At 40.4% G+C, this 22,146-nt stretch overlaps 1 protein-coding gene across 1 annotated transcript in view; it reads right to left on the bottom strand.

Moving 5' to 3' along the window:
• The window catches only part of IFT56 (intraflagellar transport 56), a 55,248-nt gene extending 42,734 nt beyond the window's left edge, over positions 1 to 12,514 (bottom strand). Inside the window, exons 1-4 of the mRNA XM_055808908.1 lie at positions 12,407 to 12,514; positions 12,181 to 12,318; positions 11,696 to 11,788; positions 5,328 to 5,442 (exon numbers count right to left, since the gene is read on the bottom strand). Of these exons, the coding sequence (XP_055664883.1) occupies positions 5,328 to 5,442; positions 11,696 to 11,788; positions 12,181 to 12,318; positions 12,407 to 12,409 (349 nt within the window). The 5' untranslated portion in view covers positions 12,410 to 12,514. The remainder of the gene's footprint in view (positions 1 to 5,327; positions 5,443 to 11,695; positions 11,789 to 12,180; positions 12,319 to 12,406) is intronic.
• Between the last annotated feature and the right edge of the window lie 9,632 nt (positions 12,515 to 22,146).

Raw genomic sequence — 22,146 nt, 5'->3', positions numbered from 1 at the left:
TTTGGTCATCAAAGACTCCAAAAATACAAGCAGGACAGATTGTGGGGTTTACAGTGAAAATAACATACTGTATAATCACAGCACTATGGGTAAAGACACGAGTGTTCCTTTTTTGAGTAGGTTTTGTTTCCTTTTTTTTTTTTTTTTAAATGGGTTTTAGCATTAATTTCACTGTGCAAATTGTGACTTGCAAGCAATACTCCCTTCAAGAACCTAAACTGAGGTATTCTTGTTTCACTGGTCAACCAATGACTGCACTGCTGCCTTTGCAAACCTAGCATCTGATCCGACATCAAAATTATTATTTACTTCTTGGCAAAAGCTGGAGGGTTAGTCCACATTATCTTACATGTAATTTACAGGCAAAAGATGAAACCTGCATTCTGGTGGTGTGCATGGATATATGGAGGGAGACAAAATGTCCTGCTTCATAAGATATTATATGATGCTATCTATTTGATATTCTTTAAAATAAGACACTTCTACTTAATGTTAGCCAGAGCAGGAGAGGGTCAAAACCCCCAAAAATGTAGTCCTGTCGATATAGTACACAGAACCATGGAAGCATTCAATATCAGCAGTTTCTTTTCTCCCAGTGCCAAATGCATTTTTTCAGGAAGACAAGGAAACATGAACAAGGTCAGATTAGTTTCCAGAAAGAATCTAGTTACGAATATTGGATAAAACTGTTGTCAATCACTGGAGCAGGAAGTGATACAACTGTCTTATCAGAGATAATGACTTTAAGGGACATTAGGCTTGTACCTTTATTACTCTTTGCTGCTACTGAATTTCATTGTCACAGACCTATTAGTGCCACAGGGAAGCACAATCTTACCCTGTGCTACTTTTTCAAGAAGATGACTGTACATATTTTTATTGTTTTTTAAAATCAGTACTAAGCAATCTAGTGATCATAACAAACACGATCACAATGCTGCACAGCATCAAACTGCACCCTGCTCCAGGTCTAATATTGATCTTGTGCTGAAGACATCACTGAGGTAGCTGGATAGGATGTATCTCCTCCAGCTAGGAAACACACTGATCTTCCTATGCTAGAATGTTTGTCATGATCAGTTGCTGATGATCCAGGCACTAAAGTCATAGTTTGACACTGATCTTAAAAGTGTTCTGTATATTTTTATGTGCTGACACTGAACAGGGACTTATTGAAGTATTTATTAAGATATAATAAACAGCTCCAATAAGAGTGAAGAGAGTTACCTTCACTAATTGTTAAACAAAAAGTTAAGCTCACTAGAAATGGCAGCTCAGAGTCTTAGTGGGTTTCATATTGCTGCCACAGGCAGTAAGATAATGAAACAGTCATGGAAAATTGGGCATTTTTTTCCTCTCATAAGAGTGCAAGGCAGGGCTGGTCACGCATCCAACATTAAGAAGACCCATCCAGCAGGCATAATGCATATGCTATGGCAGCACTTCACACATTAACAGATGTAGAGCACATCTTAAACACACATAGCAGGTGCTGGTAGGAATGGAACAGGGTTGAGAAAGCTCCAGCCTGACAGCACAGAAAATATGAGCACAGGCAAACTTATTCTCCTGTTCCTGAGAAACAGCACCCTGCCCACCTGAATACAGTAGCTGAACAAAGCCCTCTGTGCTTCAGAACCACAGTCTCACTGGTGGAGGGAAGATGCAAGGGTATTGGAAAAGTGCTCGGAAAAACCATGGTCCAATAGCGAGGTTTGCACTTACACACACTTGAATAGCTCAACTGTTCAGAATTTTCTTGAATGAAATTTACAGAGGGCATTCACTGAAATTTTCCATTTCTAACACACTTAAAAGCCAGTTCAGCTATGTTCAGTTACTTACCATATACAGACACATCTCATTTCAGTCATGCCTAAGCATAGTAAGTTAAAGATTATTGAAGCAAAAACCTATCAATTATTCCTGTTGTGTAGCTTCCATTATACTTCAAAAAGCAAACCAAGCAAATAAGGTTAATAGTTTTTAAAGTTTAAATATGTTTAAATTGATATTTGCACTTGAGCACGTTGAAAATTCCATATATCAAACTCCGCTGCTTCAAAACCACAGCTAAAATGCAATGAAAATGAACTACTGTTCTCAAGAAATATAGTACACAGAGAAAGCAGATAATTTTGCATGTAGGTGAACATGCAGTCTAAAGAAAAAGAAAACCCAGCAACTTTTCCATGCCCACTTATAACTGCACATTTTCAGCAGTGACAGCTATCTGACACCTGGTAAACATTAGGACATACATAAGCAAAAATGGTTTGGAAAATGTCATTGCTCTTACTAACCCATCTCTGTTCTGTTTTTGTACAATATTGCTCCTTCCAGTATAAGCTGTGAAATGAGAAGTATGTCTGTTCAGTTAAACCACATTCAGATCTGACACACAGAGCTGTGAAGAAGTGAAGTAATTACAAAGCTTTGTCCATCAAAAGGGAGGGAGAAAGGAAAGGAAGTTAGAAGGAAGGAAGAAAAAAGGAGGGGGGGAAAGAACTTTAATGAGTGGTTCAGCAACACAACCCTGTATGTGGATGAATCTTAAATTTAATTGTAAAATTCCATTTATCCTAAAAAGACTGTTTTTCATAACAGATTTAACTGCAGCCTACTTATGTGCACACTTTGTGGTTTAAAAGAATGCTGTAATTTCTTCTGTTTTTCTTAATGCAGTGCTAGCCCATGGCTTCCAAGAGCACTAGGAATTGGTTGCCAGGATCACCACGCAAGTGTGCTGAGTTTCTGGTCCTTGTGCTTTGCAAGGCACAAGAACTGGGAATGCAACCTAGGATTATTTGGTTTTATAATTTTATAATTAAAAAATAGTACTTTACTAATATTTTAGTACTTTTTTTAAATTTTTACTAATATTATGTATTAAACCAAGAAGATGACTTTCAGTCTCATTCTCCCAAGACTAGATGGGCTAGCACACAGCATGGAAAACACATTCAGCCAATATATGAGAGCACGGATGCAAAAGGAGTAAACAAAACAACCTATCACTTGGCAGCTTCACTATGGGATGACTATGAGACAACAGTAGCTGACTTAAAGTAACTCTACCTTCACCTCGGATCCAGGAACATTAGTAACTGTCATGTAAGGGCACAGCAGGGAAAAAGGAGAAGCCAAAAATATCTGAAAGGAATTTGGAAGAAAGCCTAGAGGAGGTAAAATACAACTGTAATGAAAAAAGTTCAAAGAAGGATTTTTCTTTATTGCTGTGTTGCTCTACTACTTAGGTTATATTTGCAGTAATTCTGGTTTATATGACTTCTGATACACAGATTTATTCTTTCCTGAGAAAGTGTACCTTGAAGTTTTAATTAAGTAACAACAAGCTAAAAGAATACTTCACATCTATTATAAAATAAATGTAAAACCTTGCTCCACTGGAGATTGCAGACTATATATCTGTATGAAATGTAGTAATTACATCATGGCTTTTAACGCTAATTTCCTAATTTTTAAGTATCCTGCATATTTTTCCTCAGACAGTTAATAATTTTCTTAAGCAACAGCAACAGTACATTGCAAGAAGGAACTTCTATTTGATTTCTAGATATTTACATGTTTGTGTTAGAAAACCTATTCCAGAAAGCTAGCTGACATTTGTGTTCCCTTTCACATACAGACTCTATGACTGTAGAAATTCAGAATTATAGCTGAAAATAAATTATTTCTTTCTCATTTGCTTTAGCACTACACTACTTTCAGGGGCTTAGCATAACTGCAGCAACAAACAGCAAGCAGTATGCAAGAATTCAGGCAAAATACACCCTCTGCTACACTCCTGACATTTTGCACTCCTTTCTCAACATTCCTGCCCTTGCCTCCAGCACCTGAGTACCACTAACTGCACCCCCTACCCTGCCACTCACCATGCTACTACAAACAAATCTGAGGTGGCACAAAAAAATTAACTGTCCCTCACTTCCAGTTCACAATTAATAAAGTAATGAAGGTGCATGCCCAGATGTGTATCTGTCATCTCTAGAATGGATTATTGTAATTCACATGATATGAAGTTGATGGCAATGACTCCAACTGGTACAGGATGCAACCGCTTGCTTCCCCCATGGTTTAGGTCACACTGACACCTCAAGCTCTATTGCCCAATTATTTTTAGATCCCAGTTCAAGTCCTGGACTGTAATCACCAAAGATCAAATTTGTGGTATATTAGAGATTATTATCTGTAAATATTAGAAATTTACACACTTTTTGGACAACACAGATCACAAAGCTCCACATGATTTTTTTTTTACAGTTGGAAACAAAACATTCCCAGTTTCAAGATTCGAGCTCAGCATGACTTCTCAGATGATTTTAAAGGGATACAGGAATCTAATTATTTCTAAAAAACCACTACAGAACAGTCCTTTTTGAAGGGCACTCCTCCACAGTAGCAGAAAGTACACGGTTATTTTCTCCGCACCCTATTTTCAGCCCAAGACTAGAAGACTAAAGAAAGAATGAAAAGAGAAAATCCACACTTCAGTAAGAGTTTTTATCCTAAAAAGGCAAGAGTCAGAAGTTGACTGAGAACATCACCGCTATTAATTCTACTTAGAAAGCAGTGAGATGCTATGGTTATAGGAAAAAACATAAATCACTAAGATAAATATAAAGCGATGGATAACAAAATAAACTGTAGAAACATTTTTAGGCAGTAGAAATTGCCTTGGAATCTCATCTCTACTCCTTTTCTTTAAATGCACCTTCAGATTAAAGTAGAATGTAACAATGTCACTGCAGTGAACTCCACGCCTGGAAGAACCAGATATTTAATATCTGACTTAGAAGGCAACAAGACCACCTAATAAGTCACTCAAACTGCATAAACAGAGTTCTTGTCCACATCAGAGAGAATAATGAACTCTCTCAGATGCTTATTTTTTGATAATTTCAGTAGGCTGATTAGCTTCATCTGCACTGGCTCAGAAATATGGAATCAATCGAAAAGTAACTTTTTGTTGTTGGTCAACATATGCTGGGTTTGCTTTTAGAAATTAATAACTAAAATTATTTTCCAGATGCTTCTTTCATTTTCAGTGCCAGCTGCTCCACCTGCCCAAGGTATTTTTAGGAAACAAACTGCATCACAACTCTCATGTAAAATGAAAAAAAAAAAAAAAAGAAAGAAAAAAAGAAACCAAACAAAACCCCCAAACTAAAAAACTTTGCTCAAAAGTATCCTTTATTCTTATGGGAAAAAAAAAAAAAGCAGCAGCATTGAATACTTTTCTTTGGAAATCACTCTAAGTGTTTAAGTCAACAAGTAGTCCTTTCCATCAGAGACTTATATCTCACCTTTCAAGGCTGCTTGTTCAGCTTGCGTATACATCCCCAGAAAGAAGTATGTACAGGCAAGGTTCACCCAAACATCTGGATTGCAAGCTGGTTGTTTGGTTAAGGCTTCATATTCCTGCAACAGAAGAGAAGGTTGATTTTTTAAAAATGTGTAATAGCACAAATTGTATTAAATATCATTCTTTCTCCCACCATTTTACAACATATTATTAAATTATTTAGATCAATTTACTTATCCTCACGTTCATTGCACTTCTCACAATGAAACTATTACATTTTAATCTGATATGTCCCTAGCTCTTTTTTGTTTACAGCAATAGAACAGACAACAGGGACAAGCACTGCTATAAATCTTCACTGTAAAAGCATGAATTCTGTCAATATTGAAGTTATATTTATATTAAAATTACATATATTTTTTTTAAAGAGTTTCATATATTAAAGTTATAAAGGCATCAACACAACCAGCTTTTCCTCAGTCTGCTCTGATGTTTTTCTAACTCCTCTAGTCAAAGCCTGGGAACCATGAACGCCAGGGAAATCTTTGTGAATACTTACTGAGGCAAGTGTTAAACATGCTTTTATAAACTTGTAGATAGCATATTTTTTATAGATTAAAACAGTGGTCTCCAAAGTCAGGTGTGCACACACTAGCACTTAAGCAAAACAATACCATTGGGTGCAGGGAAAAAAAAATTTGTAACATTAATAACCAAAATAAGTACTTTTAAAATAGCATCTATTCCACCTTTATCTCATCCTTTTTTAATTTCTATTTTTGTGTATTTTTTATAATTACATAATATATTACTACAGTAGTACACGTATATAATTTATAAATATATATATGTATGTATACTGGGGGTGTGTGCCTGAAAATTTTTTACTGATAGGGGTGCGTGATCAAAATTGTTTGGACACTGCTGCATTAAAACACAAGCCTACAAGTCAGTATTGGGCAAATTCAAGATTTCCCAATAGACAAAGACATAACTACAGTAAATATTACTAAACTGTGCCTAACTTCATAATTTCCCATTTTAAGATTTACAGCCAACAGCTATAGAAAACCACTAGCTAACATATTCTGATATTTCTTACTCATTTGCATTCATTACATATGCCTTAATACTGCCACATAAACTGCTTCATTTCTTGTTATTTGTGAAATGGTAAAAACTTAACAGTTCAATCCTTTTATCCACTTCTTTTTAATGAAAAAACTTTGCAGCTACCAGTGATATTCCTGAATATAAAGATCCTTTCTCTGCGTAACAATAGAAATGAAAACAGAGGCAGGGAAACCTCGCCATGCCATTTTTTTTCCCCTCTGTCAGGTTTCTGATGATTATTACAAAGGACCTTCCCAGTGAAAGTGCCTCGTGTTGCTGTTCCTGGTCTCCATCCAGTCATGTCCAACAGGCAGCATAAAGCAAAGCAGGCAGGGTCGTGCAAGGTTCTAACAAGACCTGAAAGATGGCTGAAAGAATGCCATCCACACACTCCCAATCACCATAAGCCTCTCATTCCTCCCAGCAACACAACCCCTTGGTGACTCTGTATTCTTCCTCCAAACACATGAACTGGAATTTCCCTTTGCCTAGTGAGAATTTACCAGATTGTGCCACTGTGGGTGTAAGACTTCTTATCTCTGGGGGAAAGGCACAGATGTATATACAGCACTAGATTACATAAGCTATGCCCAAAGGATAGTGAATCCCAAGAACAGAAACATGCTGACAACAAAAGTTTATAGTTTGGAAACATAACGATTTATTCTTTTTCTCTTGCCAAGTGAAAGTGAACTACAGTCCCAAACAGAGAAGATATTGGTAAGGTATGCCCTTAAAAGTCAGATCAGTCTTAATACTTCAGGGACTCACTGTCTTTCAAGAAGATTTAAAATAAATAAATAAAATATTTACATAGAGGCCAACCTTTCCTACTGAGGCCAGTTAAATCTTGACATAGGCCTGTCACGGACCTCTGAGAGACAGGCTGCTGCTGTTTATTGGGACCATCTGGAATCTTTCAAAATTCATTCAGATTAAATGCACCCAAAGGTCTCTTTCAGCTATGGCTTCAGGCAGATTAATTAGAAAAGACAAAGTGCATAAACACAAGTCATGTTCTGGCTTTGCCATTCAAAGCAAGCAATAAATAAAGAGTGCTCTAGCAGTACCAGTGCTAATCTATGGAAACACAGTAAATAAAAATGAGGACTACTAGTACTCCTTACTCTGTAGTTCTGGGCCATGAACCCAGACAACGTGCTGTTGCCCCCTTCCTCACTAAAATGCATTCAATATCAGTCTCACAAAGACTACTTCACAAGTGTTTTCCCTCCTCCTTTCCCCAAAACCAACAAAACCAAACAAACTAAATACTCCAAAAGCGTTCCCAACAGTCAACCTGTGGCATATTTTTGTCAACCAGGAGCAAAACAACTTCTTGCTATTTCACCCTCCTGTACCTTGTGCCCCTCTCACAAGATACATGCACTTTTATTCAAAAGCAGACTACCAGGTTGATTGCATACAGCTATGGACACCTAATGACAACACTGAGGCTAGCAGGATTCTCCTCAATACCCTTATGACTTGTCTGGATTCTCCAAACCCATAAACACATCTTGAAGAGCCGACAAACAGGCCAGCCTACAGGGTTGCCCCACAGGTACTCAAAGGAGGTGCTCAGAGTGGAGATACTCATTGTAACCTGGCTAAAGTCATGACCGAGAAGCCTACAGAACTGGCTGAAGTCAAAAATCCATCTTCCACTTTCTAGCTTCAGCTGTCAGGAACTTGAGTGTACCTGTATTCTCATATTTGCAGCAAAGTACTTAAACAAGACCAGATACTGCTCATGGATTAACCATTACCCTAGTACAGCCCTATTCCTTTCCTGATTTACGATTTGACTGAAATTATCCTAAGCAAAGTCAGGGTAGCCAGAAGGTCCTGTCCAGTGAAGAGGCCGAATCCTGATTTCTCTACTAGGAGGTAGGTGCAGATAGGAGACGCTGTCAGAATGCCTGGCTGTCATTTGTGAGACCTTGAGAGAAACAATGCATTGCAGGCTCTGGCACGGGGATCATGCTTTGCTCTCAGGTGTGCAGCTGATGGGCCAAACTGGCACAACCATGTCTGTCAGCTGTACCATGCCACCATCCTGTATGCTTAAGCCCATTCAGAGGGTGCTGAATGCCAACGTGAAACCTGTCCTTGAACGCAGCCTAGCAGCACACCTGCCCTTGCCAATACTTCTCTTAAATTTTCCATACCTCAAACATGTCTTATAACCCTCCCTTTCTTAGGCCCCGGCTGTTTCAGTTTATAAGATCAGGCAGCTCAGAAACAGAATCATTAGACTGATGCTCTGATTCTGGTCCTTGGGTGACACTGGGAAATTCTTCAGGAAGGGTTTATGAACAAGTCATGGCAGGAAGGCAGGTGGTTTTTTTCCCCATTAGGGATAGTAGGTATGGAAGACTCCAGAAAACTAATTAGATGCTGCCACCCACTATGGGAGTTCTAGTTGCCATGTGATGCCCAGAAGACACTAGCCACTCAGTGTTAGTAAAAATCAATTTGTCAGTGAAGGATGCTAGACAGTCCCCAGGGAGGGACTGCTACCACAGCTGCTGGAAGAGTCAAATCTAGTGCAGTACCATTTGTAAATTGGTTTACAGCAGTAGAGGTGATCCCACCAGACCAGTGTCAGGGGCATAACCTCTGAGAAAGGCATCTATCTACTAAGAAGGGAAAAGTCTGACCCTAGTGAAGCTGAGGTTAGCACTCTACTAGAGTATACCTGACTGTTGCTGTGCCTATGATAAGAGAATATAAATTCTTTCATGTGAATGTACCAGACATTTTGCTGTCATTCTCCTTTAAGATATTCTTGGAGCTGGAGGTCTGAGCGTTTTTCATTTTTTCCCTCCTTCTTCCAGTAGTGGATGATGGCCACCTCACCTCAATTCCCAAGCCTCTCCAAAAGTTGACATGCAAACAGCACACCTGGCTCACTATGAAAGTATAATTATAAATAAAAGGATTATTGAGCAGTATAATTTCTGAAGACCCTCATCAAGTGTATGGAATACAACCCTTAACTGGGAATATGGTGACACAGACTATGTGTTGTCGCTTGCAGGCACTTAGGAGCGTGAATCATTTCGATTGCGTGTAATGTCACTCTGGAGAATTCTACAGAATCTTCTATCCATAGTATTTTACTGATAGTGCTCCTGGCACTCCCCAGAGAGTGCTCCAAGATCTAGAGGTTACAGATAATCAAAGAATTTGTCCTTGAGAATGCAGCAACAACGCCTCAGTAACATAGCAGAGAAGATACAGAATTACACTTCAATCTTGAAGCTGACAACTGGAAGGCAATTCAGCCTCCACAGTCAGCACTCTTCCCCTTGATTACTACAGGCTTGGGAATTATAACTACAGTGTTCTGTCCCAGAAGAAACTAGGTTGAGATGCACAGGCTTATTTCCCATATGCCACCACAGAATGATAAAGTTATCAGGACTCATCACTGTGCAAAAGATCAGTCATGAATTCGCAAAGATAGGGCCTGCGATCTCTCACTTAAAACACACACACATACATATCAACCACAAACCATGCACGCAAACCTTTTATTGTCCTTACTCCGGCAGAAAACCGGGAAAAAGATGACTATGTTGCAGCTTTTAAAAGCCTGGATCAACAGCATCACCCAGTGGTGAATCCAAACCACGTACAAAACCTAATCGCTAATAAATAAATAATGCTGTTATTTTTTTGTTGAAGGAAATATTTAAAATCTGCTCTGGCTATAAAAACACCTATTGGGTGTTCCAAGTAGAATTTATTTCAAAGAAATTGCAAGCTATTTTTCATGTGCATACAAATTTTCACTCCCTATTAACACCTAACATCTAGATATAAATTAATTTCAGTTACTGATTGTTACATTCATAATCTTTAAATTCCACAACTCTAAACATGGATATTAAGTTACTATTATGTCCTATACTACTATTCTACAGTCTATACCATATAGTCAGTTTGATTCACTGAGCATTTCTAACATCTCCAACGGGTTTCCTCTTCAATTTTTAAGGGGGAAAATGCCTTTTGAACTTACTCAGAAGCTTTTGAAATTCTATTTCCACCTCACATGAAACTTGTGGACATGACCATGTATTACTACAGTTAAACACCTAATGTATCTAAGAGAGAAAATATCATTGTTCCATAATCTGTTTCTCTGTAGTTATTTTCTTCTGTCAATACTTTAAATGATCATCTGTTTTTAATATTTCTTCCATAAAAAAGCAAATTAAAAGACTGCAAAACCAGCTAGACTTCACAGTTATACTTCACAGTGAATCATGATGGAGATCACTCCCAGCTAACATTGACCAAACCCAGTAAGCCTTAAATGGTATAATACAGCACTGGAAGGACCCAGCAATTCACATCTGTAGGAATACAGCAATGAGACAAATAGTATTCAGGCAGACTGAGTTGTTTTCAAATCTTCACTAGCTTATATGCAGCCTTGTAGGTATCACCATTACCACTCCATAACACTTCCTTTTCTGGTGTGATTCCACTGATTCCCGCCCTTGGAGGTACAGAGCAAGGCAAACAACAAAAATTTTTTAGGACTTCTACAGAGAAATAGGCTAGCACAACCGAGAAGATAAAGGGATCCCAGGGGCAGCGGCAACAGAGTTTCACTGGAGACATAAATGGACACAAAAGGAATTGCGTATTGACTCATACACTGAGACACAACAGCACTGTATGGTGCAAATATTAAAAATGTATGCATATTTGAATAATCAACATGTCTTTTAGTGACTTAAAGCTTTTGGAAAATAAGAATGTTTCATTTAATTGAATTACTTAATACAAGCAAACATAAAGAGGAACAATAAAGTACATTAAATGGCCAGAGGCATCAACCTCTAAAGAAAAAAGCATGCATATTACAGATAAGCTACACAATGAAAACAAAGACATAACTAAACCTGAAAAACAAAACTGTGGAAAGCTAGGTGCAAGAAGGGAATAAAAAATTTAGGATATGAACTGCAATATATAAAAAAGCAAATTACGCTACTGAGCCTAGTATTAAATCAGACAGCAGGTAACATTAAAAAAGGTCTATCTTTGTAGGCAAATACCTTTTCTTTTTTCCTCTCCAATCCAAACTGCTTTCCACAGCATCTGCCTTATTACTGTACATTTGTACCTTAGCTGGCTAGCAGAACCATGCCGTGTTATAGAACATCTTCCTCCTGTTGTCATCACTTTATCACATCTTGATTTCCAACCTCAGGGAGCAGGATTTCCCCACCTTACCTCCAGCGCTCTCTTGTAATCACCCAAATGAAAGGCAGAGTATCCAATCCAAAGGTCGGCATCCTCCTCCTGCTCACCCACGTGCCGTTTAAACTTTATAGAGAAGAACGTAAGAATTTTGTCAGCTATCACACAGTTTATAAAACCCCACAGATAATCAAAGTAATACCAGGCCATCTTATATCACCGATTGTTTGACAGCTGTGGACGCAACTGAGGCGGAGCTGCCCTCGCATTTCGGAGGGAAGCACAGGCAACCCTCACGTCCCAAACCTCGCTCTGCGAAGCGAGGGGAAAAGCTGCCACGCTGGGCCTAACGGGCGCGGGGCGAGGGGGACACGGGGCGGGTGAAGGGCTCCCCTCGCCCCGCCGCCCCGCCGAGCGCAGGCGTGGCAGCGACGGCACCGCTCTCCCGAGGGGAGCGGGCGAGTCAGGGTGCCGGCGGCGCCCTGGGGCGGGGGTCTCTGCCCCGCCGCGGCCGTTACCTCCAGCAAGGCGATCGCGCCGGTGAAGTCCCTCAGGGCCAGGAGCTCTTCCAGCTGCGGCACCTTCTTCCCTTTCTTCCGCCGCTTGTCCCCCGGCGGCGGGGTAGCCCCCACAGCCGGCTTGGCCCGCGAGAGCATCTGGGCAGAAAGCAGAGCGGAACCGGGTCAGAGCCGGGCCCCGGCGGGGCCTCCCCCGGCCCGCGTCCCCCGCCGCGCCGCCACTCACCATCCTGCCGCCGGGCCCGGGCTCCTCGCTCCGCCGACGGCGCCGTTGCCAGGGTAACCGCGGGCCGGCGGAAGGCAGCAGCGCCGACCTGAGCGCGGCGGCGAAGAGGCGCCGGCTGGCGACTGGCGCCGCCCCCTACGTTCCGCTGCGCTGCAGCGGGCAGCGGTCTCCGTAGCGACGCAGGCCCCAGTGCCCTGTGGTTTAATTTTGGCTGCTGGCAGCTAAACCTGCACGCAGAGACACGTGCAGGACAGAGTCCCCTCACCCAGGAAAACAGTTAGAAATGGGGTTTTCACATGACGACAAGTGACACTGCGCTGATTAGGCGCAGAAACATCTGGCGAGCAATCGGTTTGCAGGTCACCAGCCCCTCTCGCCCAGTCTTGTGTCCCGGGCTGGGCCCTCCCCAAGCCCCCATGATCTCATCTTTTCCCCACATTTGGTCCTTTGCCTAAACATCCCCTAATAAGACTTGTGCGATCCCAAAATGCTTTCCCTGGCATGCCACAATGAATCTCATGTGCTTGTAGCCAGCAACCCGCCTCGCTCTATGAGGTGATCCAGAGCGGCTTCAGCTGACCAGAGAGCTGCTGCCCTTGGGCTCGGTGGGTTGGTCACTCTCCCCTGACAGCCCTGTGGGGAGGGAATCCCACAGGTGTTCATACTTCTCTGGTAAACATTGCCACTCAATCTATATCTCTATAGTTATAAAGATGGAGAGCATAACATAAAATGTTAGGTATGTGGCTTGTATACATTTAACTGCATACAGCAGCTGATCTCTCTGGCCACCTCTGGATCATTTTCAAGCACAGCTTGTTTCATGCAGTGACTCTGACAATGCAGTTTTCTGCAAATGAAACATCTTTCCTAGTTACAGAGCAACATCATGCAGTGGAATTGCCCAAACTTTCATTTTTATATTGCCTGAATTGCACCATTAGCAATTCCAGTGCAGAGAACCAATGTGCAACGCTCCTTTCTTAGATAACTGTTCTTTCCACCATCTGTTCTTTGTCACTCATCCTTCCTAAGGCTAACTGCCTTGATTAAAAGTCCCTTCATTTGTAGAGTGGGTCAGCTTGACCTAACTTCATGCACAGATGTGTTTAACATGTAGTTAAACACTAAATCAGTGTGGCAATTCAGGAGTTTAGACAACAATTCCCCCCTGTTTGGACTTGCTTCAGTCCAGGACCAGTCCTTTTTCTTTACATTTAGGCGGAGCTTGAGTTACTCCAGTCATATATATTTTTGTTACTGATTGCTAGCATGTGTCCAGTGAGGTGTAGTAGTACCTTGGAGGCAGGTATCTTTGGGATGGAGGTGTGCATTACTATTACAATGAGATTTACTTCATCTGAGGAAAGTAATTTCACTGCAATGGTTGGCTCAGCAGCGGACATCTTCTCATATATTCTTCATGTGACAACTGCTATACAGCTTATCAGCTGTGTGGTACCATCAAGTTCCCATTCCTGCAGTGAGTACAACAGAACCTGGCTGTAGGGTCTCCATCTCTGCTCCACTCTCCACTACTCCTATTAGCCGGTGCTGAGATGGCAAGGTGTGTTGCTCTGAGAGCCATGGTAAGGTAGATTTCATGCATGCCAACCATCCTGAAAGCAATAGCTGTATTTTACCCTAGAAAGCTTTCTATAATACTATGCTTCTATTAGGCCCCAATTTTCTCTAATTCCACCCCCCACACACCCTACTCCCCCAAGGTAATTTTCCCACAAGCAGGCTAGAAGACTTCAGCGTCTCCTCTCTCATAACTCTGTGAAATCAAGAGAAACATCTAGGTTGACAGGGATATTTTAAGATGCCTTTTTTCCTTCAGATCTTAAACAATGCCTCCGAAGTACTTTATTTCAAACTGAAAGAAAATAATAATTGTTGTAAATATCTTGCAGTAATTTTCAGTACTGCCATAGAGTATTCTGGCTCCATACAGTAAGCTAGGAAAATTGAAGATTTTGGTTCGAGGAGTTTTTACTACACAAATGCCAAAGTAATCTGGGTAAAGGGGGAGAAATAGAAGGAGCAGAAGTTGTCACTGGTGTATATGTTATATTTTTGACTGAAATGCAAGCAAGCAAGTAAGCAGACAGTACAATTAGGCAAGATTCTTATTTTTTTAAAAAAGCAACTGAAAATACAATTTTCCTGCATTGCTTTCTTGCATTTTTAATATAGATTCTTTCATAAGATCCTGCTGTTCTAAGAATCAACATAATAAATACAGCTAAAATATTGACTCAAATGGAACAAAGCTCTCAGCTGCTCCACTGGTTTCCATTTCCCAGTGGCTTCCTGAATTCTTATGTGGTGGGTCCAAAGCTGGGGAATGTGTGAGAGCTAAAAGATGTGCAGTGCCAGTAGATTATCTGTGGGCACAAGAAGAACAGTGTCAACTGAGATAAAAAGTGATAGCAGCCAGAACAATTCCTTTTTATTTGCAGACAGTGTTTTGCATGGCACCAGTGGGATTCCAGCATCTATCTGGATGGGGGGGGGGGGGGGGCGCAGTTTCTTGACCAAAAGTTTTATAATCATGTGGAGCAGGGAGTGCTCAGAAGCACATGTTTCCCTGCTGCCAGGAGGAACTCAGATGGGAGACATCTTCTAATCTTAACTATGCTTTGAAGGCAAGTCCCCTAGTCCCCTAAGCACTACCTGTACACACACACCTCTTTATATGTCTTTTCGTTGCCTCCAAAAAGATGATGTATTCCGTAAGGGTTAGTTTCAACTGACCTTCAACTTATCTGCAAGATGAGAAAGTAAAAATTTATTCCAAATACGAAACTGTGGACCCATTATATGTAAAACAGAACTATAGGTTACATTTAATAGCAGGGATCCTTCTTATTTGCTTCAGCATAACTCAAAGAGTTATGGCACATTCCCAACAGGCAAAGATGTGACTCTGCCAATCAGATCATTCCCTCTTAGGTGAGGCCTACCACAATATTAAAGGACAAGGTGATGAGTTTGGTTGTGATTGTAATTGATCAAAACCATAGACTTTGCCATTAGAAGGGTTGCTAATTATAAATTGCTTAACCTAACACGTGGGCAGATTGAACATAGTGTAAAAATTAAGTTCTCCTGACTTGTAGAGGTGCTACCTGTACATACTGTGTGAGCAATATAAGTCAGGGGCAAAATGCTAGAATTTAGCATTATGGCAATTGGTGCAGACTCTGTGTACAGGAGTGGTCTAAACCCCATTCAGAGCAGTAGGAGTCTCCATTCATAGCTAATGTTCACTAACATCAGTTGTGTAGCAGGACACGTAATTTATTTCTGTATTCTCATCAGCATCAAATTGACCAAAATATTTTTATCATGTCTGGTGTAGAAACTGTTATTTAGATGCAGACCAAAGCCAGAAGAGATGTTATAATCTTTTCCTCATATGAAATACCAAGGTGACACTGCATAAATTAAAGACAAGTCAAGAAGTTCAGCTATTCTATTAATAATGCTGGAAAATTGCTGCAGTTCTTACCTGTCATGGTTTAACCCCAGCTGGCAACCAAGCACCACACAGCTGCTTGCTCACTCCCCGCCACCCGGAGTGGTGGGGATGGGAATCAGAAAGGAATGTAAAACTCGAGCATTGAGATTTAATGATTTTAATTATTTAATTTTAAGATTAAATTAATTTTAACTTTAAAACTAATTTTAAGATTAAATAATTAAAATATTAATTTAAGCAGAATAAAAAGGTAAAAGCAATAACAATAACAACAACAATAATAATAACAGTTATAATAGAAAGGTGGGGGAAAGGATAAAACCCAAAGGAACAGGGAGAAAGGAAAACAAGTGATGCACAGTACAACTGCTCACCACCCCCAGACCGATGCCCAGCCAGCCCCCAAGCAATGATCCCCAGGCCCCAGCTAACCCTCCAAGTTTCTATACCAAGCATGACGCTCCATGGTATGGAACACCTCTTTGGCTGGTTCAGGCCAGCTGTCCTGGCTGTGTCCCTTCCCAGTCTCTTGTGCCCCTCCAGCCCTCTCACTGGCAGGGCCCAATAAACCAAAAAGTCCTTGGCTTAGCATAAACATTACCCAGCAACAACTAAAACCATCAGTGTGTTACCAACATTGTTCTCACATCAGAGCCAAAACCCAGCACTCTGTGAGCTACTAAGAAGAAAGTTAATTCCACCCCAGCTGAAACCAGGACATTACCATCACGATTATATTAGCCAGTGGCATTACTTTGGAGGCTATGAGCTGTAAAATGATTAATGATCATGTTTATTCCCGCACAGAATTGCTGGGAGAGAGGGAGTTGATTTACACTGATAGCAGCAAAAGGAAAGTCATGCACCTGTGACTAAATACCAAGATAAGCATCAAAGAGGGTAATCAGTGTTTAAATAAAAAATCAGAGAATGGAAAGTCTAAGAAAAGGAGAGGAAGGAGGGGAAGAAAAGAAAAAAGGGGGAGAAAGGAAAAGCAAGAAGTGAGAAAAAAATCATCAGATAACCAAAGCAAGAGGTTAGGAAATGACCTTTGCAACAATCACATGCTTCAATTTCTGTAATGTCCGGGTAAGATCATGTGTTTTTAGTAATCGTGCTTCACCCTGTTCTGCCTCTTGTATCTTTGAAAATGCACCTGACATCTCAAGATAAATGAAGTGAGAGCAATGAAATGCTCCCCTGCTAAAGCTACAAAGGAATTCCCTGAGATGAGTCAATGGGAAATTATTCCTTTAAAAGCAAGGAACTTGAAGAATATTTGCTTCTTTTTTATAGAGTCAGTAACTTCTGAACCTTAATCTGCCCTGGATAGACCACCCATGACGAGGAAAGGTGAAACATGCAAGGTGACAGCAAAGACCAGCCTACAGAGGTGACAGATCATGTGTGCATTTAATGCTCTTGTCAGGTCTCTGTGCCTAGCTCAAGAAAGCAAACAACAGTAATGTCAATGAAAGACCTCCAAACAGTGAAATGAAAACTCGTAATTTGATCTTTATTTTGGCAGGGAAACCTCTTTCTTTAGTTTTCACTGGTGTTTATGTCTGTGATTATATGGGTTTACAGGAACTGCATCTTTAGAATTTTCCTTATACTTCCAGCATCCAACCTGTCATCAAGATTCAGCCAAGTTAATAAAAGTAACTTAAAAGCTGTCTTTTTACTGGATTTCAGCACCACATTTAGGTAAGTTTTTGGAAGTTTATGTATGTAGAACCAAAGGAGGTGAGGCAAGACAATCTGCTGATCTAGTTCAAGTCAGTGTCAGAACTGAAAAGGCAATGCAAGGTTTGCTGGATCCACACAACTTACCCAAGCCAGAAAGCCACATCATTGCAAGTGCTACACCCCAGAAAATGCAGTTATACTGGTCCGGAACATGTGCTGATATATCTGCACAGTATTCCACTGACATATGGATTTACAGAATCAAGTATGCACTAGCTGGAACATGTCATAACTCCATCCAATCCATAGTATAGATGTGTATAATATTTACTAAAAAGAATTTAAGGAAACGGAAGTATGTGTTGAAGACACAAATTATTACACACTCAAGCCATTTACCTTCATAAGGAAAAACAGAACAGATGTCTGCACATTACAGACAGCTTATATTTGTCACTTGACAGAGCTGTATCCTGCTGAGTCTAGAACAGAGGCTAACTGTTATGCTGAAAAGAAAAACATGTCCTGTCACTCTGGAAACAAGATCCTTTAGAGAAGGAGTACAAAAGGAAGGAAAAAAAGAGGAAAAAATACTATTTAATTTGGTAATATCCAAGTCAGGTGGATGAATAATACTCATTTCAACACGGATATGTGTTGGGAAAGGGTTAAAAGGAAGAAGACTTCCTTAATTGAGTCAGGTATTTATGATACATCACATATTTAGCTTCATCTTCTGGTATGTGGCAACACAGATCAATAGAAAGATGAGGCCACCACCCAAGCTGCTGGGAGTATGATGCAATTCCAATTACAACTTTTCTTATCATTGTCTGTAGATTTCCTCTTACTAGGTTGGTAACTTCTGATAAGAACAGTCAGTGTTTTGCAGTATAAATCCACTAATGTGGCAGCAATTATGAAATCCAAGAACAGACCTAAACTCTCGATAACCCATGGGAATGGCAATATAGCAAGGACTTCTACTTTTATCAGGATCTGTACTGGATCAGGATCATGCTGTACTATCAGGATCATGCAACACAACGCACATATTTGCATGCTGTTTTACAGGCTTGTTGTTTATCAGTAGAGTGTTTCAGCCCCAAAGAACAATGTTTGTAAAGTCTTTCTTTATGTTCTTGTGTAGTAAATGAGGAAAAAAAGGTCAGTTTTGAAAAGTCAATATAGCTGCTATGCAGCTGCTATACATGTATACCATATATATGTATACAGCTGCTATATATGTATAATATACAGCTATGTTTGTCACCATTTACATTACTGTCTTCTAAATCTCGGTAGTAGAGATATTGTAAAAATAATTTAAGACAGAAAAAAAGTATTTCATGTCCTTGGTCTTCTCTGTAATATTGAAAGTTAAAGAAGGCATCTTTATATTATGCAGTCTAAACCTGTAAGTTACTATGTTAACTAAGCACAGACATTACAATACTGTAATGTTTTCTTTTTTTGTTTGTAATCACATTTGTGATTCCAACCTCTAACAAAACTGGGTAAAAAAGGAAGTGGAAACATTTTTATTTTATTTTTCTTCAATGTGATTCTCTAAATCTTTTTAAAGACAGGGTAAAAGCTGTTAAAGCCCTGCAAATCAAAATAATTTGGAATCAGGCTTAGTAATAGTGAGTAGAACTTGAAAACAACGTTGTTTGAAGTTTTTCTACATTTACTCTGTTGGCTAAATATGATCAACTACCACAGCATATAATGTTTCATGCAAATTTCACATTAAAAATTCCGTATTTTACAGAAACAATATTTACAACCTCTTTTATTCAACAACATAAGCATGGCCACTGAAACCAAGGGAATTTATTTTTTAAGTAAGTGAGAATTAAATACATAAATGCATCTGCTGTTCTTTTTATTTACATATCTTTTCGGATTCTTTTTTTAATGTCCTTCACATTTCCCAATTCTGCGATGCTGGAGACTTGCAGCATCTTTTTTATTTTAATGTAACGCTTGTGTACTGTCAAAGTTTCCAGCTCTGGAGAAAATAAAAAATAATATACAATTTTGAAACTTAGAATTTGATAATAATAATAGTAATTAAATGGCACTGAGAAAAGAAATAATTGTGCTAATATGTAGAAAAAAGTGTCTATTTTAAAGGACACTGTCAAAATATTTTGTTCTGCAAAATAACACAACGGTATTACAATGCATGTTTCTTTACAAAATAGTTGCTTGAAAAATGCTACACTGGTTGTCATTGGTACCAGAGAAATTGAAGATGAGATGGCAATATGTCTACATTGTCTTCGGACCTACTAGGACTTACTGGTGCCAGCTTCCACAGTAGTAGTTTGATTGACTGGGGGCAGCTGATACTTTCACGTATACAATAAAACAGAGGGTAGAACAAACAAATGGTGCTGTAGAATCACACACTAAACCCACTTTCACTAAAACCTGTGATACAGTTCTCAGTGAGTTAATCTGAATTTATATTTCTAATCTAACACAGATTATAAGAACACCCACAGAGACCTATTACGTTTTTTGTAGCTATGCAATATATGCACAGGTGTCATGGTTTAACTCCAGCTGGCAACTAAGCACCATGCAGCTCAGTCTCTGCTGCACTTGCCCTGCTTCTTGTAAAGCTTGTCCTCTATTGGTTCAGGTGGTTCCTGCTAGAGTAATTCCTACAACATGCAACTTGAATCATGGGTTACAACAGTTTAAAGCTATTTCCATTACAATCTCCACCCCGGTCCCTTTGGACCAGACGATTGGGTTTAATATTGCAATGAACTCTTCACCTTGCCCCTGCTCCAGCTTGGAGTTGTCCACAGACTGCAGTCCCTTAGGGTTGTAGCTGCTCCAGATGGAGCCCTATTTATGCACCACAGTCTGTTCAGGAGTATACCTGCTGCGGCATAGACTTTGCACAGCCACAGATGCTTCGAGATGTACCTTCTCCAGTGTGGACTTATCCTTGGGCCACAATACCTTCGGAGCTATACCTGCTGTGGCACTGACATAACCACAGCCACTGAGATATACCTCCTCTGGCATGGGCTTATCCATGGCCACAGGCACTTTGGGGTGTCCTGCTCCCATGTGGACTCATCCACAGGTCACAGCCCTGTCCACTCGAGTTCACACTGGAGTTCCAGCTTGTCCAGTACAGCAGCACAGGAACAGCAGCGATGCCCTGGCCATCTGCCAGCCCTGGCGCATCACCATTGCTGTTATCAAAATGTTCCCAGGTACAGCAGAGTAAGATGATAAGCAGTACAGCAAGCAGCAAAAGCAAAAAGCAGTGACTAACAAGCCCTAGACTAATGTACAGTAAGGCAAGCAAGCCCCATAGCAAGCACAGGAGCCTGCCGATTAATAGCTAAACACCAATAACGGCTATAAATTCAATCTAGCACATTCCAATCAAATCTGTCATTATCTTGAAACCTTCAAGCCCCGCGTTGGGCACCAAAAAATACTGTTGTGGTTTAACCCCAGACAGCAACTAAGCCCTACACAGCTGCTTGCTCACTCCCCCCTGCTGGGATGGACGAGACAATCAGAAGGGTAGAAGTGCGAAAACTTGTGGGTTGAAATAAAGTCAGTTTAGTAAGTAAAGCAAAAGCTGCGCACACAAGCAAAACAAATCAAGGAATTAACTCACCAGTCCCCATGGGCAGGCAGGTTCAGCCATCTCCAGAAAAGCAGGTGTCTATCATGTGTAGTGGTTACTGGGGAAGACAAATGCCATCACTTTGAATGTCCCCATCTTCCTTCTTGCTTCTCCAGCTTTATATGCTGAGCATGATATCATATGGCATGGAACATCCCTTTAGTCAGTTGAAGCCAGCTGTCCTGGCTGTGTTCCCTCCAAAATTCTTGTGCAGCCCCAGCCTGCTTTTTGGTGGGGTGGGGTGAGGGGCAGAAAAGGCCTTGGCTCTGTGTAAGTGCTGCTCAGCAAGAACTAAAATATCCCTGTATTGTCAACACTGTTTCCAGCCCAAATCCAAAACAGTCCATACTAGCTACTATGAAGAAAATTAACTGTATCCCAGCCAAAACCAGCACAACAGGTATTATTAATGGTGGTGAGGGACTCTTCAGACAAATAAATGCAGGGCCTGCCCATCTGAATCTTAATCATCCCTGTGCTTCTGAAGGCAGAGCAAGCGATGAATGGCAGGGTTTGTATTCAATGATTCAAGGCAAGATCTCCATCAATGGTTAATAGTGCTAGGTTTACAAAGATGAGGTACTCAAACTGATGTACATCTAAGAACTGACTTTTTGGATACATGGTTGCATATAGTGAAGTTACTTAATTCTGGGATCTTTTTTACCATGATAACAGTAGCTGATGCCTGGAAGCCACAGCTAGAAAAAATGCACTGGGGATGTCAGTTGCAGTTTCTTAGCACCTTATTCCTTAGAAGGTGATTAAACCTTGACTCTTAAGAAAGAATAAGTAGTTTGGGAAGTTGTGATTCAAAGATGTTTTGGGGATCTACTTTGTGGCTTATCTTGAGGGTGTCAGGAGAGCTTACTTTAGGCAGGATATTCCTGGTGTTTG

This window comes from Falco peregrinus, chromosome 6, assembly GCF_023634155.1.
Source record: "Falco peregrinus isolate bFalPer1 chromosome 6, bFalPer1.pri, whole genome shotgun sequence".
NCBI classification, from domain to species: Eukaryota; Metazoa; Chordata; class Aves; order Falconiformes; family Falconidae; genus Falco; species Falco peregrinus.
This window is presented reverse-complemented; position numbering and strand designations above follow the sequence as displayed.